Source organism: Sparus aurata, chromosome 8 (genome assembly GCF_900880675.1).
Source record: "Sparus aurata chromosome 8, fSpaAur1.1, whole genome shotgun sequence".
NCBI lineage: Eukaryota > Metazoa > Chordata > Actinopteri > Spariformes > Sparidae > Sparus > Sparus aurata.
The window spans coordinates 22577324-22597322 of NC_044194.1; the positions used below are offsets into that span (position 1 = coordinate 22577324).

At 40.5% G+C, this 19999-nt stretch overlaps 1 protein-coding gene across 2 annotated transcripts in view; it reads right to left on the minus strand.

The window, feature by feature from the left end:
• The window catches only part of LOC115585995 (solute carrier family 23 member 2), a 38526-nt gene extending 19612 nt beyond the window's left edge, over positions 1 to 18914 (minus strand). The window contains exons 1-4 of one of the 2 annotated variants that reach the window (XM_030424713.1): positions 18612 to 18914; positions 10720 to 10872; positions 4178 to 4335; positions 723 to 906 (exon numbers count right to left, since the gene is read on the minus strand). In XM_030424713.1, coding sequence (XP_030280573.1) covers positions 723 to 906; positions 4178 to 4335; positions 10720 to 10872; positions 18612 to 18683 — 567 coding nt within the window. In that variant the 5' untranslated portion in view covers positions 18684 to 18914. Of the gene's footprint in view, positions 1 to 722; positions 907 to 2256; positions 2310 to 4177; positions 4336 to 10719; positions 10873 to 18611 lie in introns of those variants that run through there. The other variant, XM_030424714.1, reaches the window with a different exon arrangement.
• Positions 18915 to 19999: the final 1085 nt, after the last annotated feature.

Consider the following 19999-nt stretch of genomic DNA (forward strand, 5'->3'; position numbering starts at 1 on the left):
CATGTGAAAGTGGTACATTAGAGCACAGTTTTTGAGAGTTTTGTTTGATCCCACAGTTTCACCTTTGTTTCAACTTGGGAGTTTTTCAGAGCAGAGTTCTAAACACTCACTTCTCATGAGTCCATGTGGTCTGACCAACCTATTTGAGTTGGTCTCTCCTTTTGTTTTTGTCTGTGAACTGGAATGCTGTTGTTAAATTTCCCTGATTGCAGAGAAGTGAAAAGCGTGTAGGCGTTTTAAACACGCATTTCTGCATATTAAAACTTTATTGGTCCTCTGTTGCATCTCTGAGTTTTACCCAAAATCTTAACATTTGAACACAATTTTCCATTAACAAAAAATATACACTTTAATTCACAAAATGAATTTTTAAAGATGATTCCTGACCCACACCCAATCTCTTGAAGCTGAAGCTCACAATTGTAGAGAAAGATGCTGGATTACTAAGTCTCATATCAAATGCTGATAGCTTTGGGTGGGCCACTGGACATGAACCAAGGCATACGATTTGTGTGAGCTTTCTGGATGCACACATACAGTGAGATAAGCAGAATGTTATGAATGTCATATCTCTGTCAGCATACAGACATTAAGGTGTGACAGAATGATACAGGTCTTCATCGTTCCCCTCAAATCCGTTACTGCTGGTAAGGGGATTGATTGGATTCCCTAAAGAGACACAGGGTGCTGAGAATCATCTCCTGGCTGAATGTTTTACATACCTCGCGCATCCGTGACATCCAGACTTCATCAGAATTTTCCACCTGTAGTGGTCTGGTGCCATTTTGAAGCTGCATGGACAGCATCACGGGTGCATTCGGGGCCGGACATTGCCACTTTGGCAGAGCAAGAATGGCCAGAGTTGGAGTGATGAAACTGAAGGTCCCACCCTGGAGGATTGGTAACCTGCAAGTCAGTGACGGGATTAAAGGTCAGATTAGATAAGAGTTCACTGGAACAAACGAGGTCAGGGGTCCGTTTCACAAAGCAGGTTTAGTGAAAACTCTGAGTCTGTTAACCCTGAAATGAGGGAAACTCTGAGTTTTCCGTTTCACAAAGGGAGGTAACTCAAACCAGAGAAAGAGGGGTAACTCCAGCCTGTTTCACAGAGAGAGGTAACTTAAGCTCTCGGTCAGTTACCATGGTAACATACTCTCTGAAACTAACCTGGTCGGGACCAGGTTTTTCTCAACAAACTTCGAGTTTCTCTCTGTCTCCGCCCTCTTTCAGCCACACACGTTATTTGATTTCCTCATTCATTCAGTCAGCAGGCGAGTTTTGGCGTAGTATAGTTCTCATTGATCATTGCAAAAATCAGTCAGTAGGCCTACATTCAAAGTTATATTAGGTGGCGACTATTTTCACTACCATGGCATGTCCTTTTGATAATAATCCCGTGGATGAAGGTGCAGCATTACTGCGCAGAGAATTAAATATTCGTCGGGAGATGATTATCAGACGCGCATAGATGTTCTTGCATTTCCAGACAATTATCTTTTTGAGCGGTACCGTTTCACGTCACAGTCCATCATTTACATACACAACCTAATCCGTCCTTACATTTCCAACATTACCAACCGAAGTCATGCTCTCACATCCCAGCAGATATTGTGTGTTGCGCTGCGTTTTTTTGCAAATGGGAGTTTTTTTTATACAACTTCGGAGATGCAGAGCACTTGAGCAAGGCAACTGTATGCAGAGCGGTCACAAAAGTGTGCCTCGCCCTGAAACGGCTATACCCATTTTTATCATTTTCAGCTCCTCTGCCTCCGTTAGAGGTGGCGGTGCTGGGCCACCACCCGTCTGTGTTAGTTTAAATAGGCTTAATTATTTAACAGAACATGATATAGATGAGAAGACATTTATGTGTGTGAAAACAGCATTATGTTGGGGATAAAACAACTGTACAGTCACACAGCCACTTAATATTTACTTTACAATGTAAAACATGATCAAAATGAGGTACCCCCATGAGATTATGCCGAGGTCTAATGTTTTTATGTTTCATCTTAAGCTGCAGCCAAGTGCGCTTCTCAGCCGGGGTTGCACCTAAATGAAATAAATTAATAGGCTACCACTCAAGCAGTTTCCCCCTGTAATATTATTGTGATTGCAAAGGACTTCATTTAAAATTACGCATTGACCCGAGCACCAATGTTCTCCCACGCCGTCTCCCTCTCTTTTGCTGCTGCAGCGGTGTTACACTTCCTTCTAAAAACGTGCTCAAACTCACTGTATGAGCGCATTAATATTTACATTTCCAGTGGGGTGAAAAACGTAGCCCTCCTCTTCCCCGTTGCCATGGTGACTCGTCGAATCAGGGCTCCATTGATGCTGTCTTTTTATACTTGTGGTGCACGTGCTTAACTCCAGGTTAAACTACTCCGAGTTGATCAAACTAACTCAAATCAGCTGTTCTGGAACCGAAAACTCAGAGTTTCCTATCTCAGAGTAGATCAACTCAGAGTTCAGGGTTAGACTCAGAGTTTGTTGAACCTGCTTTGTGAAATGGACCCCAGGTCTCTGCAGACGAGGTTGACTTAGATCTGCTCATAATGAGCCTCAAGGGTGCGCTGAGGATTTTAATGAGCAGGTTGCTTTTGTCCAGCCAGGAAGCAAAACAATAGAACAACTAGTGCTATTTTATTTAGATTTATTTAGCAAGGAACAAATCCATTCAGATACAGAAGCTCTTCCTCCAAGGAGCATTTAAGAAATAAAAACAATAACACATGTCGGGAAGGGAAATAGTAAATATTATGGGTAGACCTGAAATAAATGACTAACCCTCATAATTTTAGTAATGACAGTTTCACTGACTGTGCTATGGGTAAGCTCAAACCAGCTCAAAATGTTCACCTTATGATGAAACATAGTGAGCAACTGTTTGATTACGAAAGAGTGTCCCGACTGAAGTGCATCTATAGAAGTCTGATTTGAATCGGATTTCAAACCTCCTCAAAAAGTGGTTTGGATTAGGATTCGGTTGATCTGGCTAATTCTTTAAATGTGGCACAAAAGTCAACTTGGACTCAAGGCAGAACTGATCAGAATTTGATGGTCAAAGGTCACTGTGACCTCTGCCAAAAAAATGTTCTGGCTGTGATACAATGCCATAGCTCAGGGACAGCAGCCCAACTGGTGCACAGAGGCATAAAACCACAAGGCTTTGATTCTAGTTATTCTTATATATCCTCTTGTTTCACAAAGCCCCTTCATTTCACAGTTTGAAAAGTCCAATAAAAACAAAGATTACCGTCCTTATTATTCAATGTCAAAATCTTTACTGGGATCCCTCTTTTGTCCCTTTAAGCTTTGCCAAGCTGTGTGGGTGGAGAACTCAAACAAAAGAATTAGCTATTTGTTCGATCTTACAGCAGTGCTGAAGGGGCAGGAATGTGTGTGTGAAGCCCTTCGCTGTATTGTTCCGTGCCGTGTGCGTGGGAGGCAGCTGCTCCGTGGTGAAGCATAAAGATTGATGCATTAGATTCACAAGGATTTTCTTCTCAAACTGCCGAACAGCTCCCAGAATGTCACATCTCTATTGTAAAAGGAAAGCTGCAAATTAAGCTGAGTCAACTAATACAGGACTGATCCTGAAGGGTAAAACTCATTTCCACTAGGTCATGCGGAGCCCAGGGATGGACTGACTGACAGATTTAACTCCACGTGAACCACTGCATCGCTGCATGAGCTTGTAAATTACTGCAGGACCGCTGCAAGATGTGTTGGAGGACAGAGTTAATTCACAATAAAAGAAGATGTCGCACTTCCTTGTCATCATCAGAGGATGTTAACACATCTGGGGCTGAAGTGTGTGAGAGAGGAAATATGAGACTTTCCCCCCATCTTGTGAACATTCTTAACTTGGGCATTCCCTCTGTTTGTAGTTGCAGTAAATCTTCAGCCTGACTGATACTTAAAATGTGAATGTGTGCACGCACACACACACACACACACACACCCACCTACACACACACACACACACACACACGCACACCCACACACACACACACCCCGATGAATACCACCGCACAGTGAGGTTAGAGAACCTCAGAAGTTCACATGCTAGCAGGATGTTTTTCCACACATATAAGATTAGACAACTTTAAAGTCAGTATCTCTATGTGGCCTGGCACTTCCTGGTTCACTGGGGGCAGAATGAGGGGGTTGTTACCTGGAACCAACAGCGGTCTGCAGCAGCGTGCATAGCCCCGACACAAAGAATATTGTGGAGATGAGCTGGCTTTTGGCGACGTTGTTGTCCTTTATGCAGAGTGGCTCGGCCAGGATCAGCGGGACTGCGATGATGCCGCCAAAAGCGAGGATGTAATGCTGTGGAGGCAGACGAGAGTGGACGGGTAAAATAAATGTTTTTCGCCACATCAATTTAATCTTGACTTCCAATTTTCCTATGAAATGAGCTGTTCTTCATTGGGATAGGTAGATGGAGAAACTTGTGTCAAGAGATATCTTCTTTTTTTTATTTCATGAAATACAGACAGCAACATTACAACACAAAACGAGAAAAGTTGTTGCAGCCTTCGCGTTTTTAAAAATCCAGCACAACACTCTACTTTTTGGCAAATAAGTGTGCATGCAGCTTATAGTTTTCCCCTCAAATAATACTAGATTGATAACATTTTATTGATGTCAAAACATGAAACTTTGGTACAGAATTTCTTTGATGCAAACCAGGTGCTTTTTTTTTTTTATCTAATTCACAAATATTTTCTCCAGATTTGAATCTTTAGCAACAGTGACAGAAGGGAAAACGAGGAAACATGGCAGGGTGACATGCAACAAAGGTTCCCAGCCAGAGTCAAAGTGGGAACGTTGCCCAAACTAAGTAACCAGAACCAACTGTTTGTAGTTCAGATTAGGAGGAAAGGCTTCGGCATCTTTCATAAAACTTGGCACATGAGATCATGCCAGATCATATTAGCTGATAGGGTGCGTGTGGTCTCATATTTGTGCATGATCTCAATTATTTGACGACATGAATAAACATACTCCTGCTCGTTCCCCAAGAGTGTCCTCCATCCACCAAAGGCCAAACAGTTTGTGAGTCATTCCCTTTAAGACAACACCCCTTTCACCACAACACTGTTCCTTTACAAGAATAATACATATAAATGTTATTTTTCATTTGCTGCTGTTTAGTTTTAATTGGGTTTGGAAAACCAAAACCACAGTTAACCTAACAATGATTGTCGTGATTGCTTACTTGCCAACCTTGAGACCTCAACAATTTGAGTTTAGACATTATTTTCTGCCTCCTGGTGCATTTTAAAGAATGTCAATGACAAAATGATTACACTGCAGCTGCATTTTTATGAATGAACACTTCAAACGTTCGCTACATTTAATTATCTGGAAAGAATGCATAATAATCTGCCCCTCTGGCAAAAACTAATCATCCGTTATGATATTAATTCATTTATTTCCCCTGCAGAGTCTCTGCCTTGCGCTTGTCTAACAGACGCAACAAATTTGACAAAATACACGCAGCTTTCCTTTATAACTTTCTGAGAAAAACAGGACGTCATCTTTGCAGGATGTCTGCATTTCCCTTCTTTTCTTTATTTCTCTGTTTGTCTCACTCACTAAGGTGGACAAAGAGCAACAGCACAGCAGCTTACATGCTGTGTTTTGTTTTGTTTTTCAGAAAAATAAAGATAAATCACCAAATTACACATGTTCCATAGCCATGAATAGTTAAAAATGGAAATGATCAGACTCTCATATCTGAAGGCCCTTTAACGATCATATGCAATGGACACTTCTGCCAGGAAAAAATAAACCAAATCTGAGCTCTAAAAATGACTTTATTCTACATCTACATCATTTCAAATTTCCCCAAAACTGTTTACAGAAACCAGATCCTGGAAAAAACTAAAGAATATTAAATTTATCAAATCACAATTTGTGTATTATTATCCTTGGATTGATTATTATTGTGTTTTTCTTCTTCTTGTTTTAATCTATGGCATCAGAACTGTGTAATACTGCACCAAAGACACTTCTGACCTCTCTCTCCTTTACAATCCTGCCAGTTTCACAGAGGTACAAGACTTGTTTATTTCGGCGGAAAACAGACTCTATCTGTTTTTCACTGAAATAAATGAGTTCTGTACCTCGTGATGCCAAAAAGTGCCAGGAAAGGGCTCGGGGTTCAGAGGGATTGATGCAAGGACTGGGAAACAACTTCTCTGAATAAACACACAGACTGCAATACACTGTATGTCCAACCCGTCCCATTGATTACACAGTATAAACTTTTTTATTTTTTACATAACGAATCCCCAATTTTTCCGCTTGAAATTATTATGACACTATCACTTGACACAGCACAGGCTGTATGACGAGAAATGATAAAGTATTTAGCTTTTATATTTGTATGTATTTGATAATAAATCTGCCAACACCACTTTATAAACAGGGGATTGTTTAGGATATTCTTGAACATCTTGTCCTTATAGTGCTCAAATGCAAGGTTTAACTGTCCTGCACGCTCCACCCATGTGTGTGCACGTGTGTGCTGACAGGTTGGGGGGTGGTGGGGGTGATAGGGATTTGCACTGATTTTAAAGAATGTTGACTAAAAGAAAAAAGAGAAATGGAAGGCAGATGTTGATAGGCCCTCACATGATTTATTGGGGTATTCTTGAACTTGCAACTCCCGTAAGTCTGAAGAAGATGGTTACGGTCAGTTTAATGACCGTAGAAACTGAGGGTGAGACTCCCTCTGGAAACAGACATGTAAGGCCTCACGCTATCTTGAGTGTATATTCTTAAATTGACAGAAGCCCTGTCACATTATGTATTATTTCTCACCTTGTTTTGACAGCCAATCCTCCCCTGAAAAATGACCTTAGACCTATAGGTCACTGTGCAAGCAGCTTATTCCGAGCCATATTTATGTTTGGGCGGCTACGTCTTGTGGCCAGAGTTAGTATGATGGGGGCAACGGAGGGGGTCTGTCACACAGTACAGAGACAGAGGAGGTTTGATGGGTCAAAGAACAACCTGAATTCCACCCAGAAGACATTTGTTAATGAAACTAAAAAACATGATCGACTCATTCTATCTTACACAGTTTACTACTCTTTGCTACTTCAGTGTTGTGCTGGGAGCCAGTCATCAGACTCAATTTCTTAACTACCATCAGCTACCTTTGCTTTCTGTGAGTGGACTGATCTGAGTCCTACACAAAGAAATACACAGTCCAGTAGCATTAAACACCAATCGAAATAAATAAGTTAACCAGTTATGTGCCAATTCAAACCCAAACTATTTTCTTTTCAAACCTAAACAAGTAATTTTGGAACCAAAACCTAGCGAAAGGTCTGACAACACAAGGAAGGTCCAGCTGCTGGTACTCTCCAACGGTCACAGACATATTTATACATGTATTTTGAGTATGTCATAAACCCCACTGTGGTAAAAAGTCTTTGATCGTGGCAAAAAGTAATATTTACTCTAAAATCTAACAAATAATGAAGGGAGGCATGATTCAGAGACAGATCAAGCTTATAAAATGGCAGATGTGACCTCGTACCAAATAACATGATGTTCTTAATATTAATCAAAACCTTTCACTGAAAAAAAAAATATATCTGATCTCCTCTTAATGATTGTGACACTGGATCAATTTCTATTCCTTCTTAATGTTACCAATGTGGTTGACATTAACCACAAAGGTACTTGTCCTTGGGGTATTTGAAATTAATCAAACGCCATTACTCTGCTGCCAAGCCTCTTGCTTCTGCATTAACTGCAATAACTCCCAAAGCTTTACTCCTCAATGTTCTGTGTACACCCTCCTTTTATTTCATCCAATAAAGCTGTTGAACGGGGGAATTGAAGCTCTCCAAGCTAACGAGATGGTCAATTAGCGACCATGTGTAGCTAAGTTCAGTTGCTAACAGGATACTGACTCTTGTGTTCTGATTTAACTGTCTAGCTCTGGCCTCAATGTAAACAACGTTAAGATGGCTTGCTTATTGGCCAACGTTGGCCATGCATTATTAAAATTGCCACAGAAAGTCCCGGTCTGTCCAAGCCATTGTGCTTGATTCCTTAGGCAGAGAGTATGCTGATATTTACAAAATGAATAGAGCACATTTCTGGATTATGGTTAAATGATATGATTCAATTATAAATCACCCTTTTAAAATGGAATTAAGTTTTCCCAAATAGAATTGAGAGAGGACATTGCTATCTGGACTACAGTACTAGTCAAAACAAATGTGACCACAGCAAAATATACATGCCCTTTACATTGTTGCTGTGGTTTGTAAAAAACAAAAGGCACTTAAGAACTTACAGATGAATGCTTTCAACAAGGGAGAAGTCTATAAAGTGTGGTCAGATGCAGGAAATAGCGACTGAGCCTTCTGGAGGAATCAGGGTCAAAAATAAATCAAACAGAGGAAGGACACAACCTGGTAACTCTGGTTGCATGCTCAATAACATTTGGATTAGATGCTGAGTAAATTGTGCTGCCTGTCGAGCAATCCTGCAGATTTATCCTGTGCTACTCACAGATGTGATTAAGTAAAAAAAAATACAAATTGTGTCATGTCAGATGTCCAGGCTGTTGTTTCGGCACTGAGCTGACCCAGGTGACGTGGGCACACGTGGTCTGTCAGTCACCCTCCTGGGAATTTACAGCTCTTAGACTTTTCCTCTCATGTTTTTACCGTTTCAGAGGGACGGTTTCACAAGTGCCCAGTGAAACATGCCTCCCCAGACATTAACAAGCGATAACCTTTGTTTGTAGACCCCGACCCTATAACTGCTGTCATCTGCTGAGGTTTCAGTCGGATGTTTTGGTCATTATTCTTCTTTTCAACGAAAACAGTGCCGTAATTTAGACAAGACATGATACCAGCATCAGATAAAAGGAAAGCACAACATATGTGGCATGGCAATGGCTCATTTTTAACTAAATGGCTGCTAGTGGCTGTAAGTAGCTTCAATCAGCAATGAATAACATGTTTTTCTTTCATAAAAAAAGTTACAGCGAACATTTATCTTAATAATTAATCCCTGATTTGTTTGTTGATTGCTTTAGAACAAAAAAAGTCAGCAAATCAGTCATGACACTGATTTCTAGGAAACAGTTTGTGCTCAAGTAAAAACAGCGAGGTGACAAAAAGATGTGCTGTGGCTGTAAAATTTTAAGGTTGTGGAAAAGTAATGAGACCTGTGGAAAAAGAGGTTGTAACAGCTGTAATAATGATTGAACCAACAGTTAACCTTGCTCCTCTCCTCTATTTTTAGTAGCTTTGTGTATTAAACTAGAACCAAGTCTGTTAACAAGCTGATCATTTAATCATCAACACCACGATGCTCCTGAAAAAACTTGTTCCAGAGCCAGCTATTGTTTCATCTCTGCATATATCCAGATGTTGTATCACACCGTGTGCTAATGAATAACATGAAACATTCTTATATCACTGCAAATAACTGCCTGTGTTCATGAAAGAAATGAACATAAATAACAACAAAAAGCAGTCAATTAATCATCTAAGCTGTCTGTCATCAGCCTCATTTCATATTCCCAGATGGAGGGAATAAACCCTTGAAACACAGTATGTTCTTTGCTCATCCTTTGTTTTTTCTGGAAAACTGAAAATACTACACACAAAAAATATCTAAATTGCAGAATCATGACCAGCAATTCAGAGTTTATCCATTTTGCAGAACTCCTTTGTAACTAATTTTACTGCATGATTCAAATGTCATGGCTGCTCTGCTCTGAAACAAAACTCATGACCTTGTGGTCTTCTGATTTCCTTACGTAAGCTCAGGCACCCGTGGGTAAGACTTATTCTCATCCATATCCTTTTTTTCCCCTGTACATTTAATCTCTGTTTTTTTAAATAATAAGTTCCCCCTGCAACATGAGGTTTGTGAGTATAACTTCTTGCTTGATCAGAGCCTGTCAGGTTTAATGTCAGCATCAAATCCTTGTGCGTTACTGACTTAACGTAAGTGACAGCTGCTTAAAAACCTTTCAACATCAAGGGGGTTTAAATGACAAACATTTCAAGTGCTGTAACCTGTTTTAAGTTCTGCATAACAAGTGTTAAACATGCTGACATTCGAATATGGATGATCACATAACTTGACACTTCAAAACCCATAAATGTAGTCACGTGTGGGTAATCGCTGTGAGGGAGCTGGCCCTTTGCTGAGAAGAGAAAATGGCACAGAGAGCCACTTGATTTGATTTAGATAGAAGTTTGCTGGATCGCTTTTAGGGAACAAAAACAGTCCTGTTCTTCTGGAGCACACAAAGCTAAATCTTTCATAATGGATTAAAAAAAATGCTGGTGGGTAAAATAAGGTTTGAAGATGGAGAAATACTATTTCAGGCACTGCTCCCACTTTCTTATGTTTGGCGCTATCCACCACCCAGCTTGTTCAGAAGGGATGTGACAAGCTAAGATTTCATTGCTGGTAATGATGGACAGAAACATGACTAAAATTGAATGCTTATGTTGCAACAACTTAATATACCAACAATCTGTCAGGGCTTTTTTTGTCTGTCAGTTGTGTTTGTTTTGGCTTCATTTTGTTCAAACTAAATCAGTGAAAGAAGCTTTAGATAATGATTCCTGCAGTGATGTTCAGTTCAGGGAGGATACCAAAATGACCTCTACAACATTTACTATCACAGTAGATAATAATCAAAGATAACTGGTTTACCTGGAAGCCGAGCAGAATGCAGAGGTACCACGGCGGCCTGTCATTGAGGGAGTAAACCAGATCCACACCTTTGTCCACAGTTTCCTCCAGGGCCTCTGTCTGTGGCTCGCCAATGTCAACTGTCAGCTGTGGCTGTTCGTCACTGTCTTTGCCCTTTCGAGGAAGAAAGTAATTAGTCATTTATCCACGCAACATCAAACAAAAAACAACATTCTCTTATGAATTAGGTCGAATTCCATCTAAACTATTTGGACACCAACTCCCAGAAAACAGAACTTCAACCCTGTTGAATTGCACATGCCAGAGATTATCATAGAGCAAAGGGGTTTATTGATGCTTTCCCGTGAAAACCAAGCGTGGTTCTGGGAAAGACATCTTCAATCTAAAGTTGTTGGTTCAGTTTAGTGTAGATGATCATAAATACTGAGCACACGCAATGGAATTAATGTTACAGCGATATGGGCCATCACTTCAAAAGCCTGTCAAGATGCTTAGATAAAGGTGCCTAAAACTGAACTGCTCTGGTGGTCCAGACATTTTTAAGTGTTGTGTGTGTTTTTTTAAAAGACAATGACGTATGCTGCGCGATGAAATTCCCATAAATGTGAACAACGGTGGTTTTCCGTAAAACGTAACCTGTCAATAGTTTATCAGGGTGACTGGGTTTGAAACAGAAGTTTTGGTTAGGTTTTACTACTTGGTTAGGTTTTAGAAAAGAAATGTTGACATGTTGTTTCACACGGAACACACACCCCAATCTCCTGGGTGAATGTCCTGTGTGTAACCCTCTATCATCACTTCTTTAAGTGATCCTCTGGTGGCATAAAAAAATCTGAGCTGGGGGTTGATGGACAGGTCACACACTGGACTTTCTCTCCAATGACCAGAGTTAACATCCTTTTTGTGACCAAGAGTAAAGAGCGATTTGTTTTTAGAATTTATAAATGTATAAATGATGTTACTTTGGCTACATTGGTGCCCTACTAAGTCTCATTTACATAGCTACAGTTACGAGACTAAATGTAGTTATTTTAACCCAAAGAATGATAATTTCTAACTTGATCACGGAGCCCTGCACGTGCCAAACTGACACTAAAGGGGGAGGTAAAGGGTCATATTAATTTGAAGCATAAGGCCACTGAACAAGCTGCAGTAGTTGACGAGTTGGGAGTGAGACAGGTCGGTGTAACACAGCACTCAACCCTGACCTGCACCCTACTGAGACTTGGTTGGAGCAGTCGATATGTTCGCCTCATATTGCAAGGTGCCTCTCAAATGCAAAGGGTACCTTCTGCGCTTGTGAGACACCAACTGTCCTGACAAAAAGCTGAAGTAAAAACGCTAATCTAATTTCTGTATCCATCTAGTAATAAATGTCAGGGTGATGTGAAATTAATAAAGCAACCGAAAGCAACCTGATGCTGCAGCTACCTGTTGAATGAAAAGTAAATCTTTGTGGAGGCAAAGTTGTATTAACACACAGGAAAAATGTTTTACTGAGGTCTGGACCTTACTGCTGTTCAAATGTCTGGAACATGGCAACAACACCAGAGGTTCTGTTCCCATCGGAGTGACATACATTTGTGGCGGTGTATTATTTAGTCGACACTTTGATGTAAAATTCCTTATAAGTTATTTGACATGTAACTCCTTTACTGTACATGTTGTCAGAGGTCAAGCAGCTAACCTTTGCTAGATTCACCTTGATTTACTCCAACAAATACTGGTAGAACCCTGAAACCTGAGCCCTTGTCCCTGGAAACACACATTCTTATATTCCATATAAATCATTTGGTAGAGATCAAGCACACGATGAATCATAGAAATGTGTATCAAGTGTGGTCCTCTGGTCTTCAGGTTTGCAACACTGAAAGCTCTGACTACCCAACAAAAGACTTAGTAGGTTTAGTATGGAGAGAAATACATCTCATTAAGAGAGACAAATGGGATACCCATATAGAAGATTTACAGATATGTCTGATGATTTAGACAGATATCCCAGAGCAGCTTCTTTCCTCGGGCTGTGAGACTCATCCTGAGGACTTATCCAACCCACAAAATAGATGCATCAGTGTTGAACTGGGACCGTTTCATAACCAGTTAATAACTCCTTGTAGTGTGGTGAAAAAAACTTGCAGAGGAGTGATTTCAACTCCGAATGTTACACTTGAATAATAATAACAATAATAATAATAATAATAATAATAATAATAATAATGATAATAATTAACCTAAAGTTCAAAATATGTAAAATACTTGACATTTGTTCAAGTTTGGTGGCATTTGTCAGCTGATTGTGAGATACATGTTTGATCACTATTAAAGAATCCAACTAAAAACACCTCTGTCACTGATCCTGAGGATTATTTCTGTCCATGGGTCGAAGACTATTTTTGGTTTTGATTGTGAAGGTTTTGTGAAGTGTGTAATCCTTGATGTATTTATGGGACTTGTATCAGTGATTGTTCATACTGCGTGATCTTCAAAGGCCACCTGATATGTGAGACCAATGTAAAGAGGTCAGCTCCTTAAAAAACAGGCCACATGGGACGGATCCATTTCCTGCGGGCTTGTACAAACACCTTTTAGGATGCGACTGTTTGAAGTGTAAGAATATCTGGTCTGGTGGTTACATTCACGCAGTTATGTAACACACAAACCTTGTATGTCAAAAACTTCCTTCATTACAATATGTTTGGAACCATAAACCTTCTACCTTCTGTTTTTTGGATCAAATACTTTTTATTACATATTTTCTGCATGAATTTTATGATTTGCCACTTCTGGCATGCAAAGAGGTCTGTTCTCTCTTAAAATAGCCCACATGGGACCAATCGGTTCCCAAAGGGTTTGTTCAAACTCTTCTGAGAATGTGTCTGAAGTGTAAGATGGTCAGTAGAGGTATTAAGGGGGGTGTTTTCAACCTGGAAGAGGTGGGGGATTATGTGAAGATATACGAGATTAGGTGTAACAAATTTCAGTTATTGCCTAAGAAAGATAAATAAATACATTTTAATCAAGCCATGTTCTGCATACTTTTCAAATTTTTATTTCATTTCTCTTTTCATGTCTTATTTATCCTTTATTTCAACTGGTAATACCCACTGGGACCGAAGTATTGAAGATATAGATGTAGTTACACACATCTACACATAAAACCCTAATAAAAGCTTTCATTGTTTGTGCATATTTTAATTTACAATTGAAATTATTTTTCTCAAGCAGTGCATATTTGCATTGCAGCAGCTCACTCTGTAGGAATTTGGCTTGGGGGCTGGAGGGTTGCCTGAGGAGGAGTAGTAGTTCCTCCTGAGCACTGCCAATGTGCCCTTGAGCAAAGGCATATACCTCATACTGGGTAGTTCTCTCAATCTGACATCCCTCCACACATCAACACATGCGTGCTTGTGAAAGACAGAACACAGTGAAAAAACTTGATTTCAGTGAACACCGATAAATAAAATAGGTCTTGTTCCTCATATGACACCAGTAATATGAGTGTCAACGCGCAATAGTTCAGCTCATTTTCTCCCAGATCCTAATAAGAAATTAATTTGCGTCAGGTAACCACAGCCGCACCCCTCAACCTTAATTTGAACCCTGATTAGACATAAAGGAACTGACTTATGCCTCTGTCCTGTGAACTGTAATTAATTCAAGTGCTGCAAAATTCCTTTGCAAGAGGCCATAAATAACTATTTCAAACTGTCATCTCAATATACCTGATTGGGAATTTACATTTATATGTTGTAAAATACATTGAAATAAAAAGAAAACATGTATCAGTTAAGAAATGTTGTGTGTGTGAGTACTTTAAGCTCAGTGTTAAAAAAATAAGAATAAAAATACATCCGTCTCAGACCATCAGACCAGTATTAACTCCAAGTGTCTGGACTATTACAATGTACATCTCAGTAGATGTCTCAGATATTACAGGACAAGATAAAATCCAGGTTGAATTTGATCCGCATGCTCAAGCCTTTGCTCCGAAGCTGGCGTTCTGCAAACAAAACACCTTGTTGTGCACACCCCACCATCGCATCCATTTCACATGAGAGCCACATGACAGAGACAGATGGACCGTGAGAATGTGGACTCATCTGCATCACATTGCGTCTCTGTCCTTGATTTAGTCTCACATTACAAAGTTCTCAGCAGGTATTGCTTGCAGTCATTTGCCTCAGTGATTACGCAGCCATTTGCCTCATTGATTACATGGACGTTTGCTTCCATCTAGTGGTCTACCTGCACTCCAGTAACCACAGCAAAGGATGCCATGAGACTGAAGGAGCGGTCCACATGACCGATGGTGGAAGTGCCATCTCTATCACTCCCCTGATACAAAGAATACATTTGCCTAAATAACCACCAGAAACACGTTTAATCACTTATGTTGTAATTGGACATTCTGAATGGTTAAGACATGGTGTTTTACCCCTGTTGCTGATACAATGGTGAGTCTGTGGAAACTTTTGCCAGTGTATTTGTGAATTCACTGGGGAAAAAATGGACATCTATTTATCCAGCTGTATTTTATTCGTGTGGCAGAGGAGAGAGGGATTATCTCAGTATCCTGAGGTTGTAAGACATCGACCATGTAACTACCGATTCCCTGGTTTCATTAGACATGGAGACATTTGTTGAATGTTGTCCAAAAGCTGTGAGACAAAAGTGATTGAAGAAATTAGACAGGACCAGTTTACTGTATTCACATTAAACCAAGACTGTGAATTTACCCAACCTTAAACAAAGTGTTTGCCTACTCAAGATGTGAATCCCCATCTCTGCACGGGTAGTATATAAATGTATCTAGAAAAGACAGGGGGTTCTTCTACAAATAGTGATATTTTGACGGGAAACATAACTGGATTATATTCACCTGCAGCATTTTTTCAGTGCAAGGAAGGCTGCATTGGTGGCTAAGTGCAAACAATGGACAAACCTCTGAACTTTGATAGCTAGTGACTTGGGTCCACATTAGTCTCGTCTGCGTTTGGGTTATGAAACTGAAAGTTCCGTTGCCTACGATAGCACGCAGAATTACCCTGACCTGGATGACTGAGATCATTCGGCATTATGGAAAGATAATTTTAGTTGCATTTTATTAGAGTAAACTCATGTTTCAAGCCACTCTTGACTTTTTCAGTGTAATGCTTTAGTTGCTCTACGTAGATCGATATTGTGCGTCTTGGCAGCTACGTTCAACAGTTCAACAAACTCAACAGTAGTTGCTACAACGGTCAGATAAAAATTGTGGTGTAAAAAGCCAGATTCACTCCTTTAAAATGAAGCAAAACTAGAGTCCAAAAAAAGTTCTCAAGTGGAGTACCAGTACCTGAATCGTATAAGCAGACAGACAGACAGACAGAAAGTGATGTGCTCAAAGTGTGGTAAAGCATCACTAATGCTGGTCATCGTGAGCATTGTGAGCACGGCATCATGTGCCAAGATGTGTGCCTTCCATGCCACAGCTGTGACGATGAGGACAGATAAGTTGTGAGAGGTAAGACCAATCAGTTTGCTGGCTGCATGGATGATCTTCAAGAGGCTCTTCAAGTCATTGACTGTAAAGAATAATGAGGGGAACTGAGCTGCTTCAGTGACGCTGTTAGTGTTTTAGTTTCCCTTTGCTGTTGGCAGTATCTGAGAACTTTAAATGCCGCACTGATTCAAACTGAGATCGCTGCTCAGTGAAAAAAAATAGACATTTTCATTAACTATGAGGTGTTTATGTATTACGATTAAGCAAAGCAAACAGTATGTCACTGTAACTAAAACAGCGATTTAAGGAAAAAGGGGTAGGCAGTCCAAGGTAATATTTACATGTGTGCTGTGTAATGTGGCCAGTTCCCCAGTCCTAGCAGGCTGTAACCACACATTACGACATGCAGAATCTTTTTTTTCTAGAGAAAGGGAGTGCACTGTTTGTCAGGAAGTCCTCCTCAAACAGCTAAGTTCACATCCGAACGCCCACACCGCTCCACCTGCCAGCCCAGCATCTAACCCAACATGGAGGTCAAGCGTGCTCAGGCGCTCATGAAGCCACAAAGCAGCAACATCCTCTCACCATTTGTTGACAATGTAATAAACTGTAGGTGCTGTAAGTTCTTGTCTCCAGGCCTCACCTTGATAGTCAAACCAGTGTCTTTACATCAGACACTAACAACAATTTTCATTTTTTCTGCTTGGACTTTCGTCCATCCCCGCCTATGCTCTAGTAATCATTTTAGTCTGCAACAAAGAAATGTCAATTTGTAAAAAACACGACTGACAAATAATACCTAATACTATTACCGACATGAAAAACAACCACCCAGAAGGAGCTCAAGGGTCGGAGTTACTGTACCATGACAGTGCTCCACTATCCGGGGCACACTTAAGTCCAACATAAGGTAACAAGAGATTTTTCACATGAAGCCAGTCTTTGTTTTTGCAGTTAAGCCTCTACCCACTGCTGATACCTGAAACCCTAAATGGACTCTCCCTGGACTCAAAGCTGGACTGAAAAACAAAAGCTTACTTTTGGGAATGGCGAGAGACATGCCAAAAACACATGTAGTTTCCTGTTCTTTTGCTTTGCACTGATGGGTTCTAGCTAAATAACCTGAAACCTTGTAGAAAGGTGTGCCAGGTGTGAGTGTTATTTTAATTTACAGTGGGAAAAAACCCACAGTCGTTGCATCTGTGCAGTGAACAGCATGGAGACAAGGACGGCGCACTGTTAACTACGTGCTTCATCGCCAAGAGGGCACATAGGAACTTGTCTATCTAACGTCTATCTTCACAAACTCTTGAAAAATTTTCTCAGCGGCTGGGACCTTCACATGCTGCGTGTGTTTGATGTTGTTAGCTCTAAACGCTGCGGAAAACCCTTCATAAGGGATAAGAATGTGGAATTATGCATCTTGTCTTCTACACAGATTGAAGTGGCAACATTCGCTTATCACCGCATTTATCTAACCTTGGCAACTCCAATAATTAGACTTTGTTTTTGTTGTATTTCATAAATAACACCTTGTGTGAAGCAAACTGATTCAACCAACAATGAAAGCAGGGCTGACAGTTCTAAAACATGTTCTTGTGAAATATATTGACAAACTCAAGGTAAAAAAAATGATTTATGAAAACTTCCCTGGACTCCAAAGTCATAAAACTTGACTGATTTATTAATTGTATAAATTCTGGTTAAACATCGATTATTTAATTGTATGGTCCATTGTGTAGGAGTGTTAAGTGGTGTACAATACAGGGATAATAATAATGAATGAGGCCCCGTGCCTTGTTGACAGACTGACGTGTTCGCCCACCTGCAGTGGAAGCTGTGCTGTTTGTTTGGTGTTCCCATTTTTCTAAATTCTTCACTTAATTGGAATGCAAGAAAAAAAGGAAAACATCAGCCCTGGGCTCAGCTGTGTACACTTGCAGACCACATGCAGTCAGACCTTTTTTTCATACACAAACCACATGTCCCCCACTTTAATGTGCCTCCTTCAGTCTGTCTGTCGTGGTTGATGTTTTATTAAAAGAGCATTTGTATGGTAAGCTTGGAGCTCTTTGAATCGTTTCAAATACACAGCACTGATCCTCACCACATACTTTGAAACAATCATGAGATTCATGCACTCATGCACACTTTAGTGATTTCACATTCCACAGTGGCTTACATTTAGCACCCAGTGCTGAAATGTAAGATAAAAGCAGTGCATTTCTCTTTCTCTCATTAAGGGAAAAATCATGATTTAAAAACTTACTTTCATATCATGATTTTTTCCTATTGAAAGATGTGCATGTGACTTTGATTCCTCTCCCTCTTCTCACTCAGTCTCTGACACTTGTTGGTATCACAAAGCCAAACTAAACAGTTAAGAGAATTGAGAAGACACTACACTTACCCCAAATGCAGGATTGACTGTCCCCTGCTCCGTCGGTCCCAGCTCTATTTTCTCCTCTGTGGCAAGACGCATTTTGGTGAAATGAGGCAAAGTGGTGCACAGCTGCTTCTGAGGACCAAAGTGGACTCCACACAAATCAACAAACGCACAAGGTGGGAGTAAAACTCTGAATGACCAAAGACCTACGAGGACAACATGAACAACCGCCTCATGTCACCAGGGTAACTGATTATCGCAGTCGAGAGAGAGCGGCTCAGTAGTTTTGTAATCACCTCTCTGGGGCTGAATGGTTTCTGGTGTGCTAAAGCGAATGTAGGCTTTATTTAGTCTGACTTACGATCATGTGCCTGCTGTTGTGTGATGTTGTGTGACGATGGATCCTATGAGAGGAGACAGACAAAGAGGAGAATCTTCAATTTGTCCTACTCGTTAAGATGCTCTTCTCTCATTACAATAATTTATAGTGTTAGAAGGTTGTTATTTGTATTTTACGATTTGATCTGTGGCAGTTTCACCAACTTAGTGAGAAATAAGTTCACCTATACGGGTGTCATTTCTTCATGTGTCACATCATGGTCAGCCTAGTTGCTGGGATATATAATGTTAGCAGTTAACATTTCTGCAAACCGCAGATTTGTGCAAGATTGTATGTGTCATAGGCTACATACTGATATTCGTACAAACCACAGCAGCATTTGTAAGTGTGACACAATTGAATATGTTTAAAGGAGAACTGGGAGGCTCTCCAGCCTTATTTCTGGTGACCAAAACCAGATATTTTACACGGGAAGCCAGGCATCTTGTCTATGTAGACAGTTTCAATTAAAGGTCCCATATTATACTGTTTTTCATCAATTTCACACAGCTGTCAGAGGTCCAATAACATTGTATTCGAAATGCATTGCCCAAAACCCATCCGTGGTCCTGAACTTCAGCTGTCTAAAAGTCGCTCAAGTGAGCTCTACTGAGCGCAGGCTGTTTCTGTGCCTGGACCTTTAAATGCTAATGAGCTCCGTCTGTCAACACCTGCCTTGCCTGCTACATGCCCCTCTCAGGGAGCGGATATCGCTTACGCTAGCGGTAGCATGCGCTAATTTTTTACGGTGGATGTATTGCTATGGCTCGCCGAGATGATGTGGTTCAACAATACTAGACTGACCCAGAATCAGACCCAGAAGGAGAGGCTCCTGAAGAAATTCAGACTCTGTGGCTGTAGCAGGACGTTTCAGAATGGTTAGTGTGCCTGAATAATGTTAGTCTGTTCTATGTGTTGTTACAGTTACTACCATGTAGCTAATGACTAACAGCTAGCGAAAGCTGTGTTTGTCTCCAACACAGTCTCCAAACTCTTTGACACTGTTCGCATCGTCTCTGTCTCCAGTCTGCAC